The 27,636-nt window shown below is 44.0% G+C and overlaps 2 protein-coding genes across 16 annotated transcripts in view; both read right to left on the bottom strand.

Moving 5' to 3' along the window:
- The window catches only part of LOC310675940 (cilia- and flagella-associated protein 337-like), a 35,541-nt gene extending 32,809 nt beyond the window's left edge, over positions 1-2,732 (bottom strand). Inside the window, exon 1 of one of the 2 annotated variants that reach the window (XM_083437046.1) lies at positions 2,476-2,732. In XM_083437046.1, coding sequence (XP_083293172.1) covers positions 2,476-2,561 — 86 coding nt within the window. In that variant the 5' untranslated portion in view covers positions 2,562-2,732. The remainder of the gene's footprint in view (positions 1-2,475) is intronic. The other variant, XM_083437047.1, reaches the window with a different exon arrangement.
- Positions 2,733-6,271: 3,539 nt separating this feature from the next.
- TEX26 (testis expressed 26) lies at positions 6,272-23,058 on the bottom strand. Of its 14 annotated transcripts, XR_014510334.1 has the most exons (9): positions 22,221-22,558; positions 20,577-20,661; positions 18,136-18,289; positions 16,818-16,974; positions 15,775-15,948; positions 13,560-13,721; positions 10,994-11,116; positions 10,507-10,552; positions 7,213-7,646 (listed from the first exon to the last, which is right to left on the bottom strand). XR_014510334.1 is itself a non-coding variant. In XM_083437209.1 (8 exons), exons 1-8 carry the CDS (start codon positions 22,429-22,431, stop codon positions 7,619-7,621), a joined length of 1,017 nt encoding a protein of 338 aa, XP_083293335.1. In that variant the 5' UTR covers positions 22,432-22,559; the 3' UTR covers positions 6,272-7,618. The 14 variants fall into 14 exon arrangements, 12 of the variants coding, with proteins under 12 accessions (XP_083293335.1, XP_083293336.1, XP_083293337.1 ...); XR_014510333.1 differs by lacking the exon at positions 10,507-10,552 and having other exon boundaries at positions 6,272-7,646; XM_083437209.1 differs by lacking the exon at positions 10,994-11,116 and having other exon boundaries at positions 6,272-7,646; positions 22,221-22,559.
- Positions 23,059-27,636: the final 4,578 nt, after the last annotated feature.

Raw genomic sequence — 27,636 nt, 5'->3', positions numbered from 1 at the left:
TGTTTTACGGCTAGCTGCCTTATGTGCGGCGACTCTCTCAGAGACGAAAACAATAAATGCTAATCTATTTAAATTCACAAGGAGGCAGCATTGGACAAAGGCTAGGCGATAAATTGGGATGGCTTCTAAGAGTGCTTCTAGAATGTGCAGTTTTAGTGCTACCTAGTCATTGATTTTCCACTATAAGCTACAAAAATAATTACAAGCGACTCTCCATCGTTCTATGAGCCTGGCGCTATTTGTGTGCGAATATCCTGCTGTTATAACTATACTAGTGGGCGTAGCATAGTTGTGTGGCTACAGGAGTAAATGTGTGCCTAACCATGCCATTTTAGCAGTGTGCTTAAAAAAAATGCTAGGGACACTTATCCATTTGAAAACATTTGCAAAATAAAATTAAATTAAGTAGGTGGAAAAGTGTTTTGTTGCCATTTGTACCCCCCTCTCAAAAATATGCTGCTAAAAGGATGCTGATGAGAAGGATAATAATGGGAGTGTGTCTTGCAATGGGGCGCAAATTACATGTCAAAACTATGCTTCTACAAAAACAAAAAGAAAAGTAGTGTGCTGCTGTTCTGTTCCTACAATGCAAGCAGCAGAGACACAGAGAGATTCAAACCGCATCAAATGCCCATAGCAAAATTAACACGCCTTCTAAAATCTCCATCTCGGCATCTGTCTTGGAATTGAATTGATTTTATGCATGTGCTGCTGTTTTAAACTTTTTTAAAGAAATATTTTTTATAATTTATTTTTAGATATAAAACAGCTGCATACAGAAAACAATTGTATAACACGGTTATAACTGGCTTATGAACACTCGATCCATGATGCTTGATGAACAGCTGGCTCTTCTCTTAGGAATACTTCAAACCTTAATATAATCAAGAGGAAACGGGAACAGGATTTGTTTCCCCCCCCCCCATGCTTCTGTTAGGGAAGGTAGGACTGAAACCAATGGCTTCAAGTTACAAGAAAGGAGATTGTGACTAAACCTCAAGAAGAACTTTCTGACAGTAAGAGCTGTTAGACAGTGGAGCAGACTCCCATGAGAGGTGGTGGGCTCTTCTTCCTTGGAGGTTTCTAAGCAGAGGTTAGATGGCCATCTGCCATTTATGATCTAGTTGAGATACCTGCATTGCAGAGGGTTGGACTAGATGACCCTCAAGGCCCCTTCCAACTCTACAATTCTAGGGTCTCTTTTGTTTGCAGGGTGTTGGGCTTGTGCTGGGCCCAGGGGGTAACCCATGAAACGCAGTCCAGGACCGGACCAGAATCTGAAGGTTCTGCTAGGAGTCAGTACGACAGGGCCAAGGCAGGACATGAGGCAGGAAACCAGACAAGGACAGGTACGGGATCTCAGGCAGGATCTAGCATACAGCAATGTTGCTCCTGCAACCTGGGGCAGGGTCCGACAGCCTTTTGTCTTTGCCAGGGTAGAGGCCAGTCCTGATCCCCCTGCGACTCACCTCCCTGTTTCGCCCAAAGGTGAGCACTCCTCCTGTGAGTACTCAGGTCTCTCCTTCTCTCAGACCTCAGTCTCTGCAGCTCGGGAGATGTTGGTAGGTTACTAGACCCAGGGGCCGTCTCAGCCTCCCCTGACCAAACTGGTAGTGGAGCAGCTGTAAGTGACGGCCCAGCTGGAGGCAATGAGGTAATCCCCGCATCTGGAGCCGGGGCAGGCTCAGGCCCCTGACTCAGCCCAGCTGGTGCTTGTTGCAGGGGAACCTGTGCAGACTGGGACTCTTCAGAATCAGGCCCCAGACTAGGTTCAGATGCCGCCTGAGGCAAAGGATCCAGTGTGGACTGAGACTCCTCTGGTTCCAAGTACGAGCCCAAGTCCCAGGCCATTACTGGGCTAGATGTTCCACAAGTGCATTCCATGCCATGAATGTAATTGCATATAATTGATAGTTTGACAAAAGAAATACTGTTTCTTTGCAATCACCCCCTCCCTCCCAAAATTGCTATTATTTATTTCTTTGCTTTTTGTATGGCAAAAGTTAAGCCTTGTTTTATCTTTCTTGTTCTAAGAAACCAAGTCAAGAAACTCTCCTTCTCAGGCAGTACTGGTGTGTGAGAGCAGCTAATTATAATCCGTTGCACGTTCCCAAGCAAAGCAGACTGAGCAAACAAAACAAACAAACAAAAAAGGATTTTCGCAGTAAGAATCTGCACTAGTGATATAGAATTCACCAAGGCGATAGAATGTGAAGCGATCGTGTCTCAGGGAAAGAACTGTTCGCGTTAGGGTTTGAAAATTTTGACAATTTATAAGAAAGCAAAAGAACAGCATTTGGTTCCCTGACAACAAGCAAATAGCTTCCAAACAATACTGATCAGCACTGCAGCCACTCTTGGACTCAGTCTGCACCCAAACTCCTTTTATTGTTATTTTTTAAAGCCGGTAATTTTTTATTTATTTATATGCATTGAGAATTTTTTTAAAACAAATCCCCCGCCCCCACCTCTTACCTGCTAAGTGTGGATGTTTCTAAGTGTCCTGAAGCAGAACTTGGCCTCACTTTTCTCCCCAGAGGCATTCTGGCACCAGAAATCATACCAGAACACTACCCTTCCCAGTGCCAGCAACTGAATCTCACAATGCCACTGCTGTTTGCACTCCCCTGAGGCAGCGGTGGGTGCCCACTTTGTGCCTAAGATTGGAGCCTGCTGGTTAGAGCTTGTCTGTCCACAGTTTGCCACAGCTCAGGTTACTTAGCACCTCCTCCAAGTCCCACAGCATCACAGCTTGGGGATTATGCATTGCAGCACCCTCAGGGCAGGGGTGTTGCTAGGTGCTTAAGAGTCTTGGGGAACATGTGCACATTTGTATACCCTTTGCTAATATATATACATCATTGAGGGGGAAATTAGGGGGGGGGGAGAGCAGCTGCAGCACTATAAGTGACATGTAGAAGGGCCCTGAGCTGTGATTCTCAAAGGTGCCACCTATACCACAACAAAACTCCCTCTACCTACCTGAGTACACTGTATAGCTATAGAAATTTGTCCACACTCTCCCTCTGATATGAATTACCACAGATACATTTGCAGCAGAGCTGATCTCATATTTCTGGCTGAGATCCATTTATGGACGAAACATTCACCTATGTGACCAAATTGTGTGAATGAAGGAGAATGAGTGTGTGCTGATAGGTGGGGATGAGGGAGCTGTACATTCAAGAACTGAAATACTTTCCATTTGAGATAACGGTCTCCAAAGACAGAAACCTTGAGAAATCTGAGAGTATTATGTAACGCGAGGTACCACTGTATTATATTTGAATCCTCACTGTTATAAGAGCTCAAGCTTCTGTACAGTTGTACCTCAGGTTACATACACTTCAGGTTACATACGCTTCAGGTTACAGACTCTGCTAAACCAGAAATAGTACCTCGGGTTAAGAACTTTGCTTCAGGATGAGAACAGAAATCGTGCAGTGGCGGTGCAGCGGGAGGCCCCATTAGCTAAAGTGGTGCTTCAGGTTAAGAACGGTTTCAGGTTAAGAACGGACCTCCGGAACAAATTAAGTACTTAACCCGAGGTACCACTGTATCTAGTTCTGCCACCAAGCCTGATAGAAGCAAGGTCTGAGGCACTGTAGGAGTAAGACCTTATGTCAGAGCATATTGTTTTGACGGTAAAATTATGCTTTAAATGTATACGGTGTTAGGCAACCTCGAGCTGTCCTTTAATGTCAAGCCAGAACTTGTATAAATTCAATATTTTAAATCCCATTTCCACCAGGTAGCTCATATTGGCATTCATTGTGGTTCTCTCCCCTCCATTTTATGCACACCACAACCTTGCTAAGTATAGGTTAGCCTAAGAGTGACATGACAAGGTATCCCCACATCCTTTTGTTTTTATTTATTTATTTACATGCCACTTACAATCCAAAAGGCTTTGTCCCTGATGAGTCCAAACATCAATTTTGTGCAAGAGCTGCTAGTTCAGGAGGGAATATTCACTGATAATGTTTTTTAAATTATCAGGTACCTAGAACCCAGAAGCTGGGCCCATGCTATGATGGTGGAACATGGTATGGAATTTCTTAGATGTTAACGGTTCAGCTCCAAATATTGGCATATTGGCTCAGCCCTGATTATTACCCAAAATGAAAGCAAAGCAAATGGCTACTTAACCTGTTCTGATAGAAAACAGCTGTGAACTTACAGCAGGGAAGAAGGAACATCAAAAGAGAATTATGGCAGGAAGCAACATCTCCCTGCTTCTGACTCACCCCACAATTTCTTCTGGTGCTGAAAAACTGAAATGATGAGAGAGGGAGAAAAATCACATGACATACACTTTTGCACAATCACTTCTTGCCTGGTGAGGAACACCACACAGTTTACGAAAAAAGGAGAGGAAGAATTTGCAAAACAGCCCTAAGTGAATCCAGAATGTCCTGTTCTGCATTATGTTATACAAAGCACAAGTCTTGGTTTTTAGATTTTTTTTCATCCTCAATTAATAGCACCAGCCAGCAAATTCCATTATGATTCAGAGTGCTCCAGTTAGTACATTTCGCATTGTAAGTGAAATGTAAGAAAACCACAACTACCTCAATCTGAAGGCTTGTGGCACATATTAAAAAAATAAAGAAGTTGTGTAATAACCTCAGGAACAGAACCGGGTTATAGTGCTTCAGCAGCGGCTAGCGCAGTGCTGTTTTTATTGGTCATAATCTGTGTTTTATCTATCAGTGCTTAATTGTTTTTTCTGAGAATGAAAATTATTTCAGGGGAGAGCTAAACTTGGCTCAGGCCTGTGCAGGCAGGCTGATAATAGGCAGCACTCCATCTGCCAGATATTTAGTCATCAAATCTCAAAGGGAAAATAGATGGAGAGAGAGAGAGAGATTAACAGTAGATAGCTGATAACAGTGTGTAAAGGTAGTTTGACTATGTTTGATAGTTGTGATATAGCAGAATACATATAGGACACACACAAACACACACACACTTCATAATACTGTAATTTAATGCACAATATTCCTGCCTCCTCCCTCAGGCAAAACCAACACACTGAAGCCATAATAAAACTTGAAAGTCATCATTTTACATCTGAATAACCACACCTACTGCCCCTGTAATCAGCCCTCCAAACAAATCCTCATTTTGGTTGATGCATGCCATTTGCATTCTTGCCTTGGCGATATTTCTGCCATGACCTCTCACTGCCAACTGTAAATCATCAGCTATTTTTCTTGAATTGCACAGTCATCTCAATATGAACAGTAAGTGTGTTACTTCTTTTTATGGTGTCAATTACTTTGCTGGTTAGCTTGTTGCTGAATTCTGAGCTAAGACCACAAGAAGAACCCTGCTCAGTCCAACCAAAGGACCGTCTAGTCCAGCACAGTGGCCAGCCAGATGTCTGTGGGAAGCCCTATGAGACCTACTACTTGTGTTTCACAGCAGCTGGTATTCCAAGGGCCTGATTCTGGAGGTAGTGCACAGCCACTATGACTGGTAGCCTTTTCATCAATGAATTGCTCCCAGCCCCTTTTCTCTGCATCAGACATAATTTTATACATGTATTATTGTTCTTGATTGTATTTTCTATCTGCCCTTCATCAAAAAGTCCCAGTGTGGGTTACAGGATATATAGATGCAATTAATACAGTAACAAACAACCAATCCCCAACACGCACACACACACACACACACACACACACACACACAAATACATGGAGGACACAACTCAATTATTCAGCTTTCAAAGGCCATGGTAAAGAGATGCATCTTCAGCCATTGACGGAAGCTGTAGAGATAATGCCAGATGCATTACTGGGGCCAACACTGAGAAGGCCCTCTCACAAGTCATGGCCCACAGAAGCTCTGAAAGTAGAGGAGCCACCAAGAGGCAGTCATTTAGGGCTTTAAACATTAGTGTAAACATCTTGAATTGGGTTTAGAGCTAATAGGCAATCAGTGTGGTTACTTTGAAGTGTAGCATGAGTTCTCACAGTAGGTGGCACTAGTTGTAGCTTTCAAATCATTTTGAAGAGCATATTGCAATAGTCTAATCTGGCAGTTAGCAAAACATGGAGTGGTCAAGTCATCTCTGTCTGAAGGGGACCACAGATGGTGAACCAGCTGGACCTACAATAAGGTACTCCTAGCCATACAGTTTACCTGTGGCAAGAAGTACTTTCCAGGGACCAAAAAATATGCAATAGATGTGTGGATGCAATTCATGTGTGGATTGGGGGGGGGGGGGAGTACTCAGTCTCCATTGATTCTGGAATAAAATAAAATGTTGCGTGTACACAGCCTTAACAGATTTATTTGGGTTCTGTTCCTAAATTGATCAGTTTACAAAGCAGCAAACATAATTTATACATAACGAAATACAGACTCTTAATCTGACCAACATGGGAAGGTGTAACTTCAGAGGACTAAAACAGCTTTATGCTGAGGAAGGGAACTCAAGGAATAAAAACTAGGGCTACAATATTTAGTTGCCAATCTGTTAGAACAGGCACGTCCAACTCCCAAGAGACTGAGATCAACTGGCAGTGATCTACCCATTACCCATTGTCATTAGAAGGAGGAGCGTGCATGTGATGTGCGGGTATGTGGAAAGGGAGGATTGTCCAGAGTTCCTGAACTTATTGATCTTTTTTTACCATGGGCAGCCGGGGGGGGGGGGGAGGCTAACCATTAACTACGACACTAACAAGACAACTATAAAAGATCACCCTTTTGACACTACGTAGGGACAGAACGAGGGGGGCAGGGGCGGGAACATTCATTATACATTGCTTTGAATCCCGCAATTAATAAGGATCCCGTGATCAACCGTAATCATCAACTGGTTAGATATTGCTGTGTTAGAAGATCATTCTTTTTCTACAACACATGTGCACATAATCTAAAAACAAAGGGAACACTTTGCCCTCAAAACTATTATTTTCACTCATTTCCAAATGTAATTGTTTAGTTCATTGACTAAAGGCAGCAAACCCATTACCCCTTTCCTGGGAGTAAATCTCACTGAACTCAATGAGACTTCCTTCTGCATAGACATATAAAGGCTTGCACCGTAAAAATCCATGTAGTGTAAAACTCATATTATTAATTGACTTAAAGGTCATAGACCCAAATAAAATTTCTGAGATCCAGAAACCAATATAATCTAGTAGAAGAGCAAAATTAAAGCTAGAATAAATGTTCTCTTTTTCTAATCTATTTTTAAAAAAGAAGATTATCGTAATTATTTTTTATTTAAATTGCAGTAGCATTATAGCAAGGAAATGATAATAGGGTGGGAGAAAATATTTCATTTGCAAATATATGGAATATGCAAGATCTTCTCTGATTGGAATGAAAGTTCCTGAATCCATACTATATTTCCAAGGTCAATGCGATGGTAGCACTGCAGTCTTTTACAATTTCAAAAGAAAACCTAAAGTATAAGAAAGTTTGATGTAGCTCTTCAAATGGTTTACTATAAAGAAAGACCACAAGGGTATTCAAGTGTAATTCAGCCTCCTAGAATATTGCTGAATTTTCTCCTAAAAGCTATTAGACACATTTGACTGGGTTTTCTTCCGGCTTCTTCGATGAGGAAGGCCTTTGGAATTTCTTGTCCCCGCTGACCCTTTCAAGGAAGTTCTGAAGGATGGTTTTTTCTGCACAAACAAGTGAAAGAAAATGTATCACTAAAGCTAGAATAACCAGACATACGCAACATCAATAATGATTTCACATTAGAACAGGAAATAGGTGGGATATCAAAGGGTCAAATCAGGTATGACGTTAACGTATCTTTGCTTTTTTCTATATGTTCTGTTTGTTTTACATTGGGCTTTTCTTTTTCAAGCAACTTGTTCCCTTGCTGGATCAGAAAGAGCTGACTGGACTGGACTCCAAGGGGTCAATTACTCTCCAGTTTTTCCACTGCCTTTTGGTACAGTATGTCAATGATTGTGTGGGATGGAATTTAGTGTACTGAGGGAAGCAACAGGAATTCTCCCTTATAATTAAAGGAAGCCATTAATGTATAAGAGGTAGAATCTCCTTCCATTGTGGCCCAGTCCCATGACACCTCACTGGTCTCCCTTGGAACTTGCTGGGCCTGCAACTGTTTGCTTTCCCTACTTTGCTGGGCATCGCTATGGGCCAAAAGCAGCTGGGGGGCAGGGGAGGGGGGGAAATTGAGATAGTTTGGCAAAGGCACTGATCCTCCCTCCGCTTTCCCCAATGTTCCCACCACTTTCCCCAATGTTCCAGTCTTTGAGTTTCTAATCTCTCTTGCCCGTTTACAGTCACTCGCTTTTATTTACACTTCACCCATTCACTTGCTCATCCATTTGCTCACTGACTTACTTACCGGGATACCTGTAAAAAATACATCGTATTTATATTTTGTAATTCTGCAGCTTTGCTCAGAAAAGTGGCCTATAAATAGCACACACACACACATTCACTATTTCACTCACTCAACCAGTCATTCCTCCACCCACTCATTCACTTGCCTGCTTGTGGTTAGCTAGTGCTTTTGGGTGGTTAAGCTATTGGTGATGGCAGAAGTGTCCACCTGTCTAGGCCTTCCAGTGTGCCAGCCCACCAGCTACCTAGGCCACCTAGTCATCTGTTACACCAGGAGAACGCAAAAGCAACACACCAACTACCTGGAAGCAGTAAGTGGCTCAAGCAGTAGCTGAGCTCAGTGAGATAGACCTTAGGCACCAAAGCCCCATAGGCCAGTCGTGTGCACATTAGATGCAAAGACAAAATGCTGTGTCTAGTTTGTCCCAAACTCTGTCTAGTTAGCCTGTAACAAAATCAACCCTTCTAGCCAGAAATACTTTTGTCATACAGACTAGGGGTAGACAGATGTCTAGGCTCATGCAAGTTTGTTTTCCCCTCCCTACAGGAACCCAGAGGTTCATTAGGTGCAAGCATACCCTTAGAATTAAATAATGTTGCGATGAGGAAATTGTTCCAAGTATCTGAACTGAAACTGATCTCATAGTGCTTCCACACACAAATCCACTCTTTGTTACCACCCCACACCTATTTTCTTTATTTCAGACACATAATTTGGGGGGGGGGGGCAGGGAGTCATTTTGTTGCTGTCACTGTTAAACAAGTGTGGGTCAGAAATCCTTGCCAATGTAATGGGAATCATCCAGAGATTGCCCATAGATCCTGGCCTACCATCTCCCCACCCCTGATATAAACTGAGGGTTGATGTTAAAGGTAAAGGTAAAGGTACCCCTGCCCGTACGGGCCAGTCTTGACAGACTCTAGGGTTGTGCGCCCATCTCACTCAAAGAGGCCGAGGGCCAGTGCTGTCCGAAGACACTTCCGGGTCACGTGGCCAGCGTGACGAAGCTGCTCTGGCGAGCCAGAGCCGCACACGGAAACGCCGTTTACCTTCCCGCTAGTAAGCGGTCCCTATTTATCTACTTGCACCCAAGAGTGCTTTCGAACTGCTAGGTTGGCAGGTGCTGGGATCAAACAGCGGGAGCGCACCCCGCCGCGGGGATTCGAACCGCCGACCTTTCGATCAGCAAGCCCTAGGCGCTGAGGCTTTAACCCACAGTGCCACCCGCGTCCCTCAAGGGTTGATGTTAGGGATTGGCATAATCAGGCACCTGTCTAGACCAGTGCTATTTTTCTAGAAAAAGGGGTGCTGGAACTCACTATGAAGGCCTCCCTTGTTCTTCTGTTAATAATAATAATAATAATAATAATAATAATTGCTATTATTACTTATTGAATTTATATACTGCCCTTTACCTAGGGGTCTCAGGCTGGTTCACAGAATAAAACCAAGATATAAAACCACAAGATAACTAATAAAAATAAAAACAACAACCCAATAGCCCCCCCACAAAGAACACATTTTAAAAGGGCATAGGCTGTAAATTGGATCAACCAAAGGCCTGGTTAAAAAGGAACGTTTTTGCTTGGTGCCTAAAAGTGTATAATGAGGGCACCAGGCAAACTTCCCTGGGGAGAGGATTCCACAGACGGGGAGCCACTGCAGAGAAGGCCCATTCTTGTGTTGCCACCCTCCGAACCTCTGAATTGGTAATGGCACCCACCTGAGAAGTGCCAGAACTGAGTTCCGGCTGGAAAAAAGACCTGGTCTAGGCCTATGCCCACTACCAATCCCTAGAGCCTCCTGTCCTGACCCTTCCTCTGGTTTCTGCTGAAAACAAGAATATGTTTCCTGTCACTCCGACTAGGCAGTGAGATATATTTTTTGTGATAAATGAGGTGAGTGAGCCTTTAGCGGGCTCACTTGTAAAATTATGCCCAAGCATATGCACCCCAAGCCGCTCTACAGTTTCTCCTTCCTTGTTACTCCTCAGGTCCTGCCACACACACAGCCTGCGATGAGGCAATGTGAGAATCCAGTTTTCTCCAAATGGCCGAAGGATGTGACAAACGAAGGGGATGGTCAGTCATAGGACCAGAGGAGGACCAGGGCAGGAGGCAGCAGTTGTGAAAATCATTTCATCAGCTATTGGGCATTACCTATATTTTTCAGAGGAAATCCTTCTGGGCTTCCTATAGGAAATACCTGGAAAATAAAAAATAGGCTAGGAATATGTTGTTGTTTTTCCTTGACAGAGGGTCTGTGCCTTCAGCGGCTGCATGAGAAGCAGAAATTCAAAAGGTGCAGTTTTCCACCTGTTACTGCAGGGATGAGGAACCTGTGGCCCTCCCAGTGTTGCTGGACTACAACTCCCAGAATCCCTAGCACATTGGCCATGCTGGCTGGAGCTGATGGGAGTTGGAGTGCCATAGGTTCCCTTATCCCTGTGTTACTGAGGCTCCATCTGGAGGAAAATGGAGCCTGCTGAATCTCTGCCATGCACAGAGCCTCTTTCAAGAAAAACGAGTATATGGCAATCATCACAGAGCAAAGGAAAAGAGAAAGAGCACTGCCCTGTAGCCCTTCAGAGAGAAAGCCCCAGAAAAACCCTACAAAGCAGAAGGGAAAGTGGAGAAAATAACTCACTGGCTTCGTATATAGTCACCAAAACAGCACAGATAATTCGGCCATCACATCAAACTTAATAGGAGGAAACAAAGATGCCTGGTGTGCTTCTGTCACTAAGTAGACCTGGATCTAGTCAGCCACCTGGATGGGAACAGCTAGGATATCATTCTAGTGATGCATCATCCAATATCCCAAATATGATTCAGTTCTCTGAGTGCCATTACTTTTGTAGCCAAAATGACAATAGTCATGCACAAGATGGAGGTATCAGCAAACCAGGGGTAACCTTGAGGTTTTTAGAGAGAGAGAAATGGAGGAGAAGAAGACCCCCCCCCCCGAAACAGCCCAATGAGGGCTGAGCTTACTCAGTGCCCACAGAATGCTTTCTGCCGGATGAGTTAAAAAAGAAACCCTGAATCTGGGAGGAAAGGGGAATGGAACAAAGAGATGGGGGAAAGGCAGAAGAGGAGACACATAGATATAAAGACACATGCACTTGCTCTCTTGGTAGTAGCCAGCCACTGCCCATTCTCTCTCAACAGCCGGCAACCCAATGCTATCTTGGGCTGCATACGCAACATACATTTAAAGCACATGACTCCCCCAAAGAATCCTGGGACTGTAGTTTGTTAAGGGTGCTGGGGGGGGGTAAACTACAGTTCCTAGTATTCTTTGGAGCAAGCCACGTACTTGAAATGTCTGGTGTGTATGCAGCCTTGCTCTCCCCCATGGACTCCTGCTCATTCATTCACTCTTGCATCAGCCAGCACCTGCCCGTTCACTTGCTCACTCACTCACTAGTCAGCAAGCCACCCATTCACATATTCATTCACCCATAGGCTCTCAGCTGTTCCATCTCTCACAAGCCATTCACTTGTTCTCTCGCCAGCAACCTGCCTACCTGTTCACTTGTTCTCTTGGCAGCTGCCACTCACTCATTTACTCAGAGTAGGGAGAGCTTCAAAGGCTCCCCTCTCCAAACATACACATACACACAACATTTTCTTGCAAGACCCCCAACTTGTCCCCATTCTTTCCCATCTTCAGTCAAAAACATGCACAGCCCAAACAATATCACAAACAGAAAGATATATCAGCAAACTCAGAGGAACCTAGAGGTCAGCAGAAGTAGGAAAGATCTTTAGGGGAAAGCCCTAGGGGGAAGTAGAAAATAAAACCAAACATTCCAATGAAGACTGAGCAATGTTCAAGGCGAAAGATTTATACGATCTGAAGAGAAACCAGGGGGAAAAAAAAAAAAGACTGAGCAATGTTCAGTTGCATTTGAGTGCTGACTGACAGTTTAAGGGTGTGACCACAGGAGGGAGAATGGAGTATCCTGGAAAAGGAAGATGGAGCAAGAGACACATAGATTTAAAAAGGGGAGAATTATCACATTATCTGGATAGGTCATGTCCTGCTTTGCATTGAGCATGACCTCGTGGATGGAAGTGGGAACTGCCCATAGACATCAATAGACAAATCTAAATTCTTAATGTAGTTGGATTTGGGCACAAGTACCCCACCCACCCTTAAAAAACCCCCAAAGGTAGGAGTAGCAGCAAAGAGAAAAGCTCCTGCTGTTTCTAACTCAGTTAATATTTCAGGTGAAACATGCATTTAAAAAAATAACTAGCTAATGCAAATTCCAAAGCAAATAATGTCAATTGTCCCGATACTGGAAGTTGGAGAGGTTGTGCTTGGGACAAGGCAGTTTATGACAGCTTTGCAGTGTAGATCACACTAAACACTGCAAGTGGTTTACAACTCTGGAGTGTTGTCCAGATGTATTAGACCACTACTGCAGTTGGGAATTAGGCAGAGGCTGTCTGTAATATACAACAACCCTGCAATGTTAATCCACTGTTTTTATCCCCACATTGCATGTTGGGCTGAGGAAGTAGTCTGCAACAGCATTGTGTTATGTTATATATCCCTATTACAAGTTGGAGGGCTGTGCTGAGAGAGTAGAGTTGGCTTCCTCCAGTGAGAAATCCCCTCTTAGGTCGATCTACTTAATTTCCTTCTCATACTTCCTCCCAGGTCAATTCAAGTACTCAATAGCATGCAGGAGCCTTATGCTCTACTGACTGCCATGCAAACTGGTGACCCTTGGAAATACCAGAAAACCAAAATTGTGGACATGGACCCAAATTACAGCAGAGACTCCTGTCTTTCATGCTAACTTTTGGGGGAGTTTTCTACCTGCTCAGCCATGGGTGGCTACACACACCCAAGATACACTGCAACATTTTGTTGCAGAGCCCCACTTGCATCATTTTAATCTCCTAGAACATAGGGCAGGAGATAAATATTATGACTAATTTGATCATGTACATTGTTGTTGTACTATCCTGGTCCTACAATCTTCCCTGCAGACAAACACAGGCATAGAATCTATAGTAGTTGCATGCTTTAAGTCTCAAGACTGTCAAGTAATTCATTTGGCTGAGCAAACAGAATCAGATCAGCTCTACAAATGGAAAAATGAGAACAGTTAGAAGATTTTGTCATTCAGGAAGTCTTTGCTGCTTTTGGCTCCCCCAGTGCCTATTGCAGTTTATTATCCTCCACCCCCACCTACCTGGATAAGGAGCTCTGTCCACATATGCTTTAATTTCTTCTGGGTCTAAAGAATTCAAAACGGACAGGATCTCATTATAATCTTTCCCAAAATCTCTTTGGTATGTGGTCAGATGTTTGGTATGTTCATGATTCCAGATCTGAGCAAAAGATACTGAAGGAACTGTGAAGAGAAGCCAAAAAGAGAGAAGTGAAACCATGAAATAAAGAAACCACACAACTGTTCCCCCGCCCCTTCCTCTGGAATGCTCTGACTTTCCAATTCCAACTTTTGTCATAATAATGACAAAGGATGCCTCTCAGGTGGTCTGCTGTTCAGGAGTACCCACAACGGCGGAGCATGATTCTGATGGACTTTCCCCTTATAGGTCAATAGCTCATATGCTGTGATTTCTACTGATGGAACTCATAGATGAATGTAGCCAATGACACTTTTGCCTATAACAAGCACTAGTGTAAATAAAATCACAAATCAATATGCAGGACTTAACATTTCACAAAGGCAGGGACTTAGTTAATAATGATCTACAATTTCCAAAGCACATGTACTTTTCCAAATGTGCACTTGTTTTTCAATTATATGGAGTCTAGATTTCTTTCCGTGAGATAGTACTTGGTTTGCCTTTTTCAGGCACTCAAACAGCACATAATTGATAGCTGTGAAAATACAACTTCCCTATAATAGCATGTAATAATTAGCCCTTTGTGAAATGTAGTCAACACATTCTCTATTCAATATTGCCTGCAATGCCGCTTTTGGGGATATAAAGAAGAAGCTATATTTTCTTTTCCTATTTTTAGGCAAGGACAACACTGGAGTAGGAAGGAACCTATTTTAGGTTATATGGTGGATTGGGTTTCTCTTGTTGAATTCTTAACTGTAATGCTTACCGTATTTTTCGCTCTATAAGACGCACGTTTTCCCTCCTAAAAAGGGGAAATGTGTGTGCGTCTTATGGAGTGAATGCAGGCTGCGCAGCAATCCCAGAAGCCAGACCAGCAAGAGGGACCACTGTGCAGCGATCCCTCCTGCTGTTCTGGTTTCTGGCTTAGCTGCACGAAGCCTCTTCAAGGAAGGGAGCCTTCATTCTGCGCTGTGATCCCTCTTGCTGTTCTGGCTTCTGGGATTCAGAATTTTTTTTTCTTGTTCTCCTCCTCCAAAAACTAGGTGTGTCTTATGGTCTGGTGCGTCTTATAGAGTGAAAAATACGGTAATTATGCTGATGTAAGCCACCTTGGATATTTTTCTTGGAAATACAGTGGTGCCTCGCAAGACAAAAAAGAATCCGTTCCGCGGGTCTTTTCATCTTGCGGTTTTTTCGTCTTGCGAAGCAAGCCCATTGACGGAGTAGCGCTATTAGCGCTATTGACATTTTAAGGGCTAAAAACGGCTTTTCAATGCTTGGGAGATTAGCGGTTTTGCTGCTAAAATGCTTTTAGCAGCTTAGCGATTCAAAATAAGGGGTTTTGGAGCGGGAAAAAAATTCAAATTTTTTCGTCATTTTTCGTCTTGCGAAGCAAGCCCATAGGGAAATTCGTCTTGCGAAGTGCCTCTGCAGACGGAAAACCCTTTCGTCTTGCGGGTTTTCCGTCTTGCGAGGCATTCGTCTTGCGGGGCACCACTGTACCCTTTAAAAATAAAAATAAAATTAAAAAGTTCTTTAAAAATAAAGCAATGATAGAATAATTTAGTGGCGAGTTTCCTTCAAGCTAACCACATGTGTCGCCTTGCCCCTGTGACTGAGGGGACCCAGGGCTGCATGATGTCAGCGCCCCCAGCGGTGTGCAGACGTCGTCCATGCATGTCATGGGGCATGCTGACATGCGTGTGCACGCCCCATGGTGTGCATACATGGCCGTTGGAAAAGTTTAGAGGGCCTGGCGCTCTGATTTGAAATTTTGGGAGGGGCCTTGGCCCCCACTGCCCCCATACTTGGTGCCGTGGTTTCGTTGTGGTGGATGCCAAGACCGTTGCCTATTCCATAGTAAGAGCAATTCTCCTATGCAACCTACTGGGTCTAAGTGGCTCTTGGGAGAAGAAATCCTCTTTCTCTCATTTTCTTTGGAAACCTCAGCATCACTGCTCAAACAAAGCTAACCTTGAAAGTATTATCTGCCTACATTTGCAAGAAAATGGGGTTCAGCGAACCAAATTCCAAAACTGGGCTTCAAACCCAGAGTTTCATCTATTTTATTGCACCCAAAAATATCCTTACCAGCGCCTTTCACTGGAATATGGCGCTTCGCATTACATCCATATTTCCAAGTATAGTCTCTTAAATCTGGATTATTGGCTTGGGGCTGGTAATTATGCCTGAATTCAGTATCTGGTGGCTTGGGGACTAACATTTTCCAGTCTGAAGGAGCAGGAGCACCATCTCTTGGAGCACCTGAAATGAAAAAGTAATGATGAGGCAAAAGAGCAAATAAATTTCTTTTTATAAAAAATGTGGAGGAGAAATCACGCAAAAAGCAAATGACAGAAAGCCAGTTAGGCTGCAGTCCTATACACACTTTATGGGAATTAAGTCCCATGGAACTTAATGAGGCTTACTTCTTAAAAAGTTGGAAGGGACCCCAAGGGCTCATCTAGTCCAACCCTCTGCAATGCATGAATCTCGACTAAAGCATCTATGACAGATGGCCATCCAACCTCTGCTTAAAAACTTCCAAGGAAGGAGAGTCCATAACCTTCCAAGGGATTCTCTTACACGGTTGAACAGCCATAAAGTTCTTCCTAATGTTGAGTCAAAATCTCTTTTCTTGTAACTTGAAGCCATTGATTCAAGTCCTACCCTCCAAAACATAAGACAGGCTTGCTCCATTTTCCATGTGACAGCCCTTTAGATATTTGAAGGTGGCGATCATATCTTCTCAATCTCCTCTTTTCCAGGCTAAACATACCCAGTTCTTTCAGCCATTCCTCATAAAGCTTGGTTTCCAGTCATCCTGGACATATGCATATGATTTCTTTACCAAACATGAGACTCTTAATCTCAGGATCATGTGTTCAAGCCCCACATTAGGCAAGAGATTCCAGCACTGCAGGGTGTTGTGGTCCCTTCCAACTCTACAATTCCATGATTCTTTGATTCTAGGACATACAGAATCTAAGTTAAATGCTATCTTCCATGCCAGACTGGAGATGTTTCTGACTGACACATGCCTCTTCGGCTTTCAACTATAGATGCAGCCGTAAACCTCACCTTGACCTCAATAATAATATTGTCAAAGAAGGAAGGGAAGCCAAAGTCCTCACCTGGTTGTATTCCTAAATAATCTCTTGCGTAAGCTGTTTTATACTGTTTTTTTAATACATCCTCGATCTCTTGCTTACTAATAGGTTTTGTCCAAGGTGAATAACTTTCTATAGATATTGGTGTTTCTTCTCGAGGCATTTGCCAAATCAGGAACCGCTAACAATGTAGAAAGTGGGGGAGGAGAGAGACTGAATATGAAAATGCTGATTAAAAATGCATTTCATATAAACCGGTCTTCTACTTTATTATGCTCTGTTGTTCAATAATATTTTTTTCTCTTTCTAAGGAAAATACCACAGTGAATAAGCAAAGTGCTCAAAAGTTCTCGCTGAGTTCCTTCTTGGGCAACCATCAGTCCATCTAGTTTTAGTGCAGAATATAGAAGCTAGATTGTTAGCTGAAACAAGAAACTATGAACATATAATGCTGGTCCTGGCACAACCACACTGGTTGCCAATTAGTGTCCGGGCCCAAGTCTTAGACGGCTTTAAAGGACCACCTTTCCTCATAGGTACCCACCCAGACCCAGAGATTGCCATCTGAGTCCTCTTTAAACACCACATTCAATGGAGGTCTAGAGAGCAGTGACAAGTCTTCTCTGCAGTAGCTCCCCATTTATGATGGAATGCTCTCCCCAAGGAAACCTGCCTGAGCCAACCATGTGATTATTTCAGTGGTAGGCAAATATGCCCCCCCCCCTGCAACAATGATATATCACATTGACTGGCAGCAACTCTTCAAGGTTTCAGATAGGATTCTTTCCCAGTCCTACCTCAAGTTCTTGGGGGTTGAATCAGGACCTTCTGCATGCAATGCACATGCTCTGCTATTGAGCTACAACCCTATGCTTTGTGCATGACTGTCCCAAATTCTGCTGAGGCCAAACTAGATGTGACATTAAGCATACAATGGGTTCCTGTGTGCTTGGCTTTTGTTTACTAAATCTCAGGCACTGCAACCCCCTCAGCCCAACCCAGAGTGGGATTGCGGCTTGGGGAAAGAGCAGATCTAACCTTTTGCCTTGACAGTCTTTTAAATCCAGATTGGATTCCCCACAGCTGCTACCTGCCCCAGAAGCAAAGTGGCTCTTAGCATGTTTACTTGGCGTCTCATTCAACTCAAGTGAAACTTGCTTCTGAGTAAACACGCATAGAGTTGGGCTACATGCTTCTGGTTGCTAAGTCTTTCCTTTCCCCTGACAATCCTCTTTGACGATTTGGTGTTTCCAAAATCAGATATCCTCCAATAGGTCATTTCATATAAAAGTAAAATGCAAAGCACATGTAAAACCTTGGGTAGAACAAGTGCATTCCTTACTTCTCCAGGCTGAGGATTGTTTCTCCTTGCAGAGCCAGCCCTTATAGGTTCAGTCTTGGAATAAGGCTTCCAACAGAATTCATCTCTGTAGTTATTCCTTCCAGTAGGCTCATCTACTTGAAAGGGAATGACATGCCCTTTACCTGCTCTGGCACTGCAAGAAACAATTGAGATGTTAATGAAATACAATCATGGCTGCTACCTTTCAACTGCTCCTGTTTTAAGTACAGTACAGTGGATGCTTGGGTTGCAAACGTGATCCATGCATCTGCGCGTCTGTGCACACGCGGGTTGCGATTCAGCGCTTGTGCACATGCACAAAGCGCAATTTAGCAATTCTGTGCATGCGCGACCGCTGAAACCCGGAAGTAACCCATTCCGGTACTTCCAGGTTTCGGCGGTGCATAACCCGAAAAAACACAACCTGAAGCGTCTGTAACCTAAAGTATGACTGTACTTAAGAACTGTCTTATCCTAGTTGGATCATCTAGCTGAGTACAGTGGTACCTCTGGTTGCGAATGGGATTCGTTACAGAGCCCCATTCCCAACATGAGCAGAATGCAACCCGTGTCTGCGCGTACACGGGTTGTGATTCACTGCTTCTACACATGACGTCATTTGGAGCGTCTGTTGCGTGAGCGGCGAAACCCGGAAGTAACCCATTCCGTTACTTCTGGGTCGCCGCAGGACGTATCCTGAAAGAACGTAACCTGAACCGAACGTAACTGTATTGTCTTCACCAGGGGTGGAGGAAGGGGGGGCGGTCCATCCCGGGTATCACCACTGAGGGGGGTGACAAAATGCCAGGCGGCACTCACCGCGAGGCCTGCAGAGTGCCTGAGCCACATGTCTCTCCTAGGAGTGACGTGCTGGCTTGGGTGCCCGCAGGCTCAACACTGTCCCAAACGGTCTGCCCGCCTCCTCCCCCTCAGCTGTAGAGCGGCTGAGGAGGAGGCAGGCAGACTCCACGGAGACCCCGCAGAGCATCCTTCCGCAGCTGGCCCCGCCGCTGGGCACAGGGCACATATGCCGCCCCAGGCGCCTGATCAGCTTACTCCGCCGCTGGTCTTCACACAAAATTGGCAGATCACCAGGGTTTCAGATGTAGGTCATTTCCAGCCCTATTTGACTTGAACCTGGGACCGACAGCATGCAGAACATATGCTCTGCCACTGTGCTGAGGCCTTCCCTCCATTGGGAAGGACAGGAGGAAGCAGATGCGACTGAACCAGAGACAAGGGAGAGGTGAAAAAGAGACCATAGCTCAGTGATCGAGAACATATGCTTTGCATGCAGAAGGTTCCAGATTCAGTTATTGGAATCTCCAGTTTAAGGATCAGAGTATTTTAAAGACTTGCACCTGACACACTGGAGAGCTGCTGCCCGTCTGAGTAGACAATTGGACATTTCAGAGAGGAAGTGTTTTAAAGGAAGGAACTGTGAATGGAAGGAAAGGGAGCAGTGAAAGCAAAATTTGCTAGCTGTAATGGTTTCATAAGATGGGTGGGGGATATTGCTTGACTACAAGTCCCAGCATCCCTGACCATTGGCTATGCTGGCAGGGGTTGTTGGAAATGGGAGTCCAACTACATCTGGAGGGCCAACTCTGCTCTGCCACCTCCTTGTGCTATTTTTGGTGGCATATTGCATATGGCAAGGCAACCTCCAGCAGACAGCAGGAGCGCCCACCTGCCAAATGTCTCTACATGGACATTAAAAGTGCACAGAGCCCCTCCAGCCCAGAATTTCACAGCCTTAAACAACATGTGTACTCCAGACCCAAAAGGTAACAGGGGCTCAATTTCTAGTTGTATCCAGGGCAGAGCTCTGAATATAACTAGAAATCAGTCTCCAAAGTGAAGCATTTTAAGTATTATTTCCACATGATAGTTATAGGGCCAAACTACTTGTTACTTTACACAATCTTTTATCTTCACTTTCCTTTTCTAGTGGTGCTGATCAGATACAGCACGGGGAAGGTAATGTTTTAAGATAAGGTAAAGGTAAAGGTACCCCTGCCCGTACGGGCCAGTCGTGTCCGACTCTAGGGTTGTGCGCCCATCTCACTTAAGAGGCCGGGGGCCAGCACTGTCCGGAGACACTTCCGGGTCACGTGGCCAGCATGACGAAGCTGCTCTGGCGAGCCGGCACCAGCGCAGCACACGGAAACACCGTTTACCTTCCCGCTATAAAGTGGTACCTATTTATCTACTTGCACTTAGGGGTGCTTTCGAACTGCTAGGTGGGCAGGAGCTGGGACCGAAAGACGGGAGCTCACCCCGCCGTGGGGATTCGAACCGCCGACCATACGATCAGCAAGTCCTAGGCACTGAGGTTTTACCCACAGCGCCACCCATGCTAATAAAAGGAGCCAAACAGCAAAGGCTTTTGAAAAAGAATGCTTGAATGGTTTGAATAAGTTAAATCAGTATCATCTTACCAATCTGCACCAGGATCTGTTGCAGGATTAAAGACAAAATCGTGTCTCATTGTCGTTTCATAAGGATCCCACTTTAGTCTGCCTACTAAAAACAGCAACTGTAAGTGCTATAAATTCTAAACACTTACTAGTGTAATTTCTTTTTACTAATCAGTAATGAGAAAAACAGTGGGTGAACTATTTTCCCAAAAACTATTGAAGTGTCTTGGCACCAATGGGAGCTTGTTTCTCAATGCAAATAACAGCCTTTGGGAAGGGGGTAATCTGGATCAGGACCACAGGGTCCTCCTTTTCCCATGAGGTGAACCTGATTGAGATTGCCCTTCCCAAAGCATATTATTTCCTTAAAAGAAACAATAACCATGCAACAGTTAGTTGCATGATTATTGTCACATTGAGGTGATCACTTAAGTTACAGATACAGAAAACGGCCTTACATTTTAGCCAGTTCACGAAACTGCCGATTCTGCATTGCCTTTTCTCCCTCAGAACCAGCCAACTGGCACTCTACCTTTGCAAAGAACCTTTACAAAGCAACATTCAGGATCCATTCTGATTTGATTTAAAGAGACAGTACCCTATCCCTCCCAGAACTTTCTGCCACTTATCAAAGTGTTCTCATATACTGTTCTCATAATGTGAGTTGTAGAATTATACTCACAACAACCATCCATGTAACAGTGATCGTAAACTGTGAGAATGGTAAAATAAAAAAATAAGAAATCCTCTTGTGTATATTCCAAACTAAATAAAAATAAAAATTAGTCTCATCCTCAGAATCAATTGGCTTTTTAAAAGCTTAATTTTGACCAGAAGGTGTCCTTAAACAGCCTATGTACCAATCAGGTACAGTTAATACACTTTTTAAAAAATTAAAAATTATTTTTCTTTTACTAAATTTACTTCTTTGCGCAATGTTGCCTGCAAGAAAATATGTGTGAATGAGTAAAACCAAAGTTCTGGGTTACGCATCCAGTTGTTTGAATATTATTTCCAAATTTGCTAAGCCTTGCAGGAACACATGACTTGCAGGAATTCAACTGGTACATTTTTTTTCTGGAAAGCACCAGGCTTGAATGCCAGTGGATAAGAAGTTTTATTCTCCCCCACCCCACTCCCGTCTCATGGTACCCCTGATTTCTACCATTAAAAGGGCTTTGTGCCTTTATGTTTACATTATGTTTACATAGGCCCACACATATTCAGGTGTATATATATATTTAGCCTCAGCTCAAAGAAAAGCATCCTGCTATGTGACACTTTGTACATTTATATTAATTACATATACTGTACTAACATGCAATTTTTAATATAAAAAAAACTTCCATAATTCATGTTTATTTTGCCTTTTGTCTCGGGAGCTCATGGTGGCCTTTCTCTATCATATCTTCAGAACAACCCTGTGAGGTAGATTAGCTTGAGAGAGAAAAGGTCCAAAGTCACACTGTGACCTTCATGGCTGAGTGGGGATTTGAACCTGGGTCTTTACCAGTCCAAGACCAACACTCATGTGGCTGGTTACCCGCAGGAGAGTTACCAGCAGGGCCTGCTCAAGAAATTTTTGGCACTTGAGGTGAACCATGAAATGACTAGTTATAACTTGAGCTAGATAAAGTGCCAAAGATAGATGAAGGGCCGGCCCACCCATGAGGCGAGGTGAGGCAACTGCCTCAGGCGGCAGGATCCACAGGGGCAGCAGATCCAGACGTAGCTCTTTATTCCCCTCTTGTCCCTGATGTAGATCTTCACTCATCCCTTTTTCCCTGTGGAAGTGGGGGAGGGGGGAAGGACGCCATTTTGTGGTCTGCCTCAGGTGCCAAAATCTCTTGGGCCTGCCCTGATGACTAGCTTGCATATTTTAATAAACACTCCAGGCATGCGAAATATTGTGACCCTAACCATGCATAACATAATCAAACCAATATATGGCCCCCGCCCCGACTCAAATCCAACCTAACTCTTGCTACCCCTACCCCGCCCCCATAGCAAAGTTATCTGGCAAGGAGCTAAGGGCAAAGAACTTCACGGTGGCTAATGCGCAAGCTCCTTTCCTCGCGCTTGCGCGTCCTGGCCGTTCTGGATTCCCCCCCCCCCGCTCCCGCCCCGCGTTCTAACCCTCTGAGCGAAGCGCGGAAAGTTTTCTCACCCGGGGGCGCCGGCCGCGCTGACCTGGGTCTCCACGGGGGGACAAAGGGAATGGAGGCCGGTGGCGGCGGCATGGCGGTGCCATGGATGGGCGGCAGGAGAGGGCCGGCCTCGCGCTCTGGGGGCTCCATGCGGGCCGGGTTAGCTCCAACCCACCCGAGCGCTGTATTCCGCTGCCGGCGAGGGGGGCGCAGAAGAGACGCGGGGCGAGATGGGGAAAGGAGGATGCCGCGCCAAGACGGGCGGCGGAGCTGTCGGGAGGCGGCGGGGGACACCCTGGGCGCTGCTGCCCGCTCGGTTGCCCCGGCGCCGGGCTTGTTATTGTGACCAAGGGAGGGAGCCGGTGACTTTACACCCTTTCCTGCCTCGCCAGGGCAGGGTGAGGTTTCACAGCAGGCAGGAGGGCAGAGAGGGAGGTCGCCTCTGCGGTGGCCAGAGAAAGTGGTCCTTTTAAAGTCCACCACAGCAAGTCCACGGTTTAATAATCGTATTATTATTATTATTATTATTATTAAGTAGATGGGCATACCTGTTCCTTTTGAATTTTTGAGTTTTTGGATAGATTCCCACGGTGGGATCTACACACATATAAAAACCGTTCTGAAAATGCTTTTTTTTAAAAGAGTTTTTTGAAAATATATTGAATTTTTCATAAGGCTCACCATTGCCATTATGTTCTGTATTGCATCGTTGAGTCACTTTGTATATTTCACATAAAGCACCCTTAAAACGTTTTTTTTGCAACTGTATACGTGAGTTGGTTATCCCACTTGCTCTCACACACACCCCTGCTAAATGTTTGGGGGTTTTTTTCTGCTCAGGAATCTAGACTGCCTTTTGTCCCCAGCCATCCCAAATGAACTGATTATATTTGGTTAGTCTGCAGGCAGACTAGGGTTGCCAACTTCTTTTAATGCAGGATTCCTGCTACATTAATAGCTGCTTGCCTGAAATAACTTTTAAGAGCTTCACCTTTTCTTTGCTGGGCATGAAGATGCAATGATAGGGAAAGTTTTGTCTGAATTTGGGGGGGGGGGGTTGTACTTCTCCTAAAAGAATCTGAATCCTGGTGGGGCATGTCAAACAACAGCAATTGCTGGTTTTGGAGTGAAGGCTAAGTAGAATTGTGGCACAGGTGGAATATCTGGATATTTGTAGTTCCCCACCCTAGCATTTCAAACATGGACTACAAGAAACTAGGCATGTGTCAGCATTGTCCTGTCATTCATGTGCCTGCTATCGTCGCTATTCCTTAATTCCTTGTTTGTAAGAATATAGTAAAAATTATGTACCAGATGGACCATTCCACATCCCAGATTTCATGTTACTCTGTGAATGAGACTAACATATTCAAAAGTGCATGTTGCACTTATTTTATTTTTAAAAGCATGATTGCTTGGAGCTTTCTATCAAGTAATAAAGACAAACTTTGTTATTTCATAGTACATGGTCATGGTATTTGTGTACGACATTCTCTTCCCGAAAATATAAAGTGTAGTTGACACATACAGGTACTCTATAGTTATTCTATAGTTAAACTATGGAATTTGCTCCCACAAGGGGCAGTGATAGCAACCAACCTGGATAGATTTAAAAAGATTAGATAAATTCATGGAGGATAAGGCTGGCATGGCTACTAAGCCTGGTTGGTATTTATTGTATATATTGCATCCATTGCTGTAAGTTGCCATTAGGGCACATCTGGAGGGACACAGGTCCCCCATTCCTGCCTATATATATATGGGGAATATATTATTGCCCAAGAGCTTCTTAAGCCCCTAACTTTGGCTTTAGGTTTTTTTTAAAAAAATGTTGGAAATGTCTTTCTCTGTTGGAATGCTGGCAGATGTATTAAAACTCTATTCACTGTGTTTTAGTTGCAACATTCCAAAGGGTTGAAAAAGCCAAGTCTGCCGTAATTTTTCCCTTGCTGCAATGTAATGATATAAGCATGCATGCAATTAGCATTTTTTTATTCATATAAGCCAGGCATAGGCAAACTTGGCCCTCCAGATGTTTTGGGACTACAACTCCCATCATCCCTGACCACTGGTCCTGTTAGCTAGGGATCATAGGAGTTGTAGTCCCAAAACATCTGGAGGGGCGAGTTTGCCTTTGCCTGCTCTTGTTTTCCCCCTACTAATTACCTTGCTTGACAATGTTACACATTTTGATACAGTTTGAGAATTTATGTTGCAAATAGTCATTTATGGTACAGCATCAGACTCTAAACTTTCAGGGAAAATGGATCTCACCTGTTGGTGCTGCTTTGCATTGAAGACATATTAATGTTGCACTTTAATTTGTTGTTTGGGGACTTAAAAAAAAAAAGAGACGGAATGAGGGCGTTGAGGACATAAAATAGGAATACATTTTCAGTCATTCTTCTGCTAAAAAGGTCACGTAGCACAGAAAAGCTTTTAAGCAACATTCTAGATACAGAATCCATTGAGCTGATTTTGGAGCTGTTCATATTCATGAAAACTTTTTATTCTGCCAAATCTTATTCAATGTTCTAGCATGCCACTCTCTGGGCCATCTGATTTCAACAAGTTTTGCAGAGTAGTAAACGTAATGAGTTCATCTTTTTAAAGATCTTTCTTATGGGAATTCCTGCCAGACATTATTAGACCAATCCCAGGCTGGATTGTCTGACAAACTTGGAGGAAAAGTGGCGTAATTATACATAAATTCTGATATCCATCATTACTAACTGGGAATTGTTGTTAAGGAGGTGTGCCTGGGGGAAAGTGTAACCAGAAGTCACTCCTTCTGATAGTGAACACAGCTAGTGAGGGCCAACAGGGTTACAAAATGGGTGCACTGAGAAATTAAGAGTGAGCACTATCAGCATACTTGGTGGAACAAGGTTTGCAGAAATACAGAAAAAAACCTCAGGAATGAACACTAAAGGTGCAAGAAAAGCCAGAAAGTGTCAAATGAGAATGGTGCATTGTTCAATTGACGTTGACCATAGAACATTTAGTGTCTGTTGCAGAGTGGTGGGAAATTGGGGGACAGGATGAATCTATTATCTCAAGTGGTACCTCGGGTTACATACGCTTCAGGTTACATACGCTTCAAGTTACACACTCCGCTAACCCAGAAATAGTGCTTCAGGTTAAGAACTTTGCTTCAGGATGAGAACAGAAATCGTGCTCCAGCGGCGCAGCGGCAGAAGGCCCCATTAGCTAAAGGTGCTTCAGGTTAAGAACAGTTTCAGGTTAAGAATGGACCTCCGGAATGAATTAAGTACTTAACCTGAGGTACCAATGTAGAGGACATGGCTGGCTGCAACGTCAGATAGGAGATCTTTGCCCTGGAATGTTTTGTTGCAGAGTTTATATTCTCAGCCATGTCAATCTCATCTCACTTCAGGCCAAGGGAGCCAGCATTTGTCCACAGACAGCTTTTCAGGTCATGTAGCCAGCATGACTAAACTGCTTGTGGCCCAACAGGACACTGTGACGAGTGCCAGAGCGCACGGAAACGCCATTTACCTTCCCGCCACAGCGGAACCTATTTATCTACTCGCACTGGTATGCTTTCGAACTGGAAGGTTGGCAGGAGCTGGGAAAGAGCAACGGGAAGCTCACCCCATTGCATGGACTTGAACTGCCAACTTTCTGATTGGCAAATCCAAGAGGCTCAGTGGTTTAGACCACAGCGCCACCCGCTCAGTCAAGTATTGGTCTTCAAAGGGAACCCAGTCATGTTACTGGCTTTTATATGTAGATAAAAACCTTTGGATTTCTCAAGGGTTGCAAATCATACAGTCAGCTCCAATGCACGGATACTCTGAAGACAGTCTCAATGAATTTCAGTGAAATGTATGTAGGACTGATTGCAATTTCAAACAAGCAATCAAAGTTTTAATCCAATTCAGTATACATATTTATGGCAGAAACCATGGATCAAATCAATGTTCGGCATAATTGCCTTTAAAAGGGATTTTAGCATATTTTCCCCCAATCATTTTGCCAGCAGTATAGCAAATGTACATGCTTCCCAAATGCTAGCGCTTTATCCCATTTTGTAAGGGTTCGTTTCAACTAAACCATCAAAGTGTTGTGTCTCATCTTTTATTCATATTATTCCCCTTCCACATACCCTTTGAATGCTTCCGTACCCTTGAGAAAGTGGTTTAGAAGGCAATTAATAAATCAGCTGTAATATTATCATTATTACTAATTTGTGTTCAGTATACCTCCCCCATTAATGTTTTGCTTCCATACAGCTCTATTTGCAGTATGGCCGAGTGAAGGGATTAGTCCATTTCTTTGTAAATAAGCAATGCCAATGTGTAGCTTAGAGAATTCCCAGGAGTGCTAGGAAAAAATTGTGCTCAAGCCAATGTTGCCAGCTCAATTGGAATGCCCATGCCTGATGCATGAGTTTCAGGTTTTGCTCAGAACTCTCAGAGAACACTCCAATTACAACTTCTTCCAGTACTTCCCTCTCAAGCCACACCACAGACCACCTACAAGTGTCTTGGTGAAGTTACCAGTGTGCCAGTGGTTTTCCCCTTGACACCCAACGTACTGTAACTGCTATCATTCACACCAGACCCAAGTTAAAGTGGTAAGGAATTGCATCATCTTAGACTCTCACAAAATATACCCAGTCTATCCCACTTCTTCCATGCCAGAAGCAGCATCCTACAAATTGCCCCAAACAGACACAGCATTGAAGTCCCATAATATACTGGAGACAACAATGGCTTTGGGTGGTGTGGAAACTCTGGCCTCTCCAGCCATCTAGAACATTCTCTAGTCAAATTTCTGCTTTGAGACTGGCAAGTCACATTGACTGCTACTTGTACTACCCCTCTCAAAAACAGCTGATACCAAAATTAATTGGATTTTTTATCTAGGATGACAGTGCAGGCAGTTACATTTTCTAACTGAACAGTCAC

The sequence above is a fragment of the Podarcis tiliguerta genome (assembly GCF_965153285.1).
Source record: "Podarcis tiliguerta genome assembly, chromosome: 4".
In the NCBI taxonomy this organism is placed as follows: Eukaryota; Metazoa; Chordata; class Lepidosauria; order Squamata; family Lacertidae; genus Podarcis; species Podarcis tiliguerta.
This window is presented reverse-complemented; position numbering and strand designations above follow the sequence as displayed.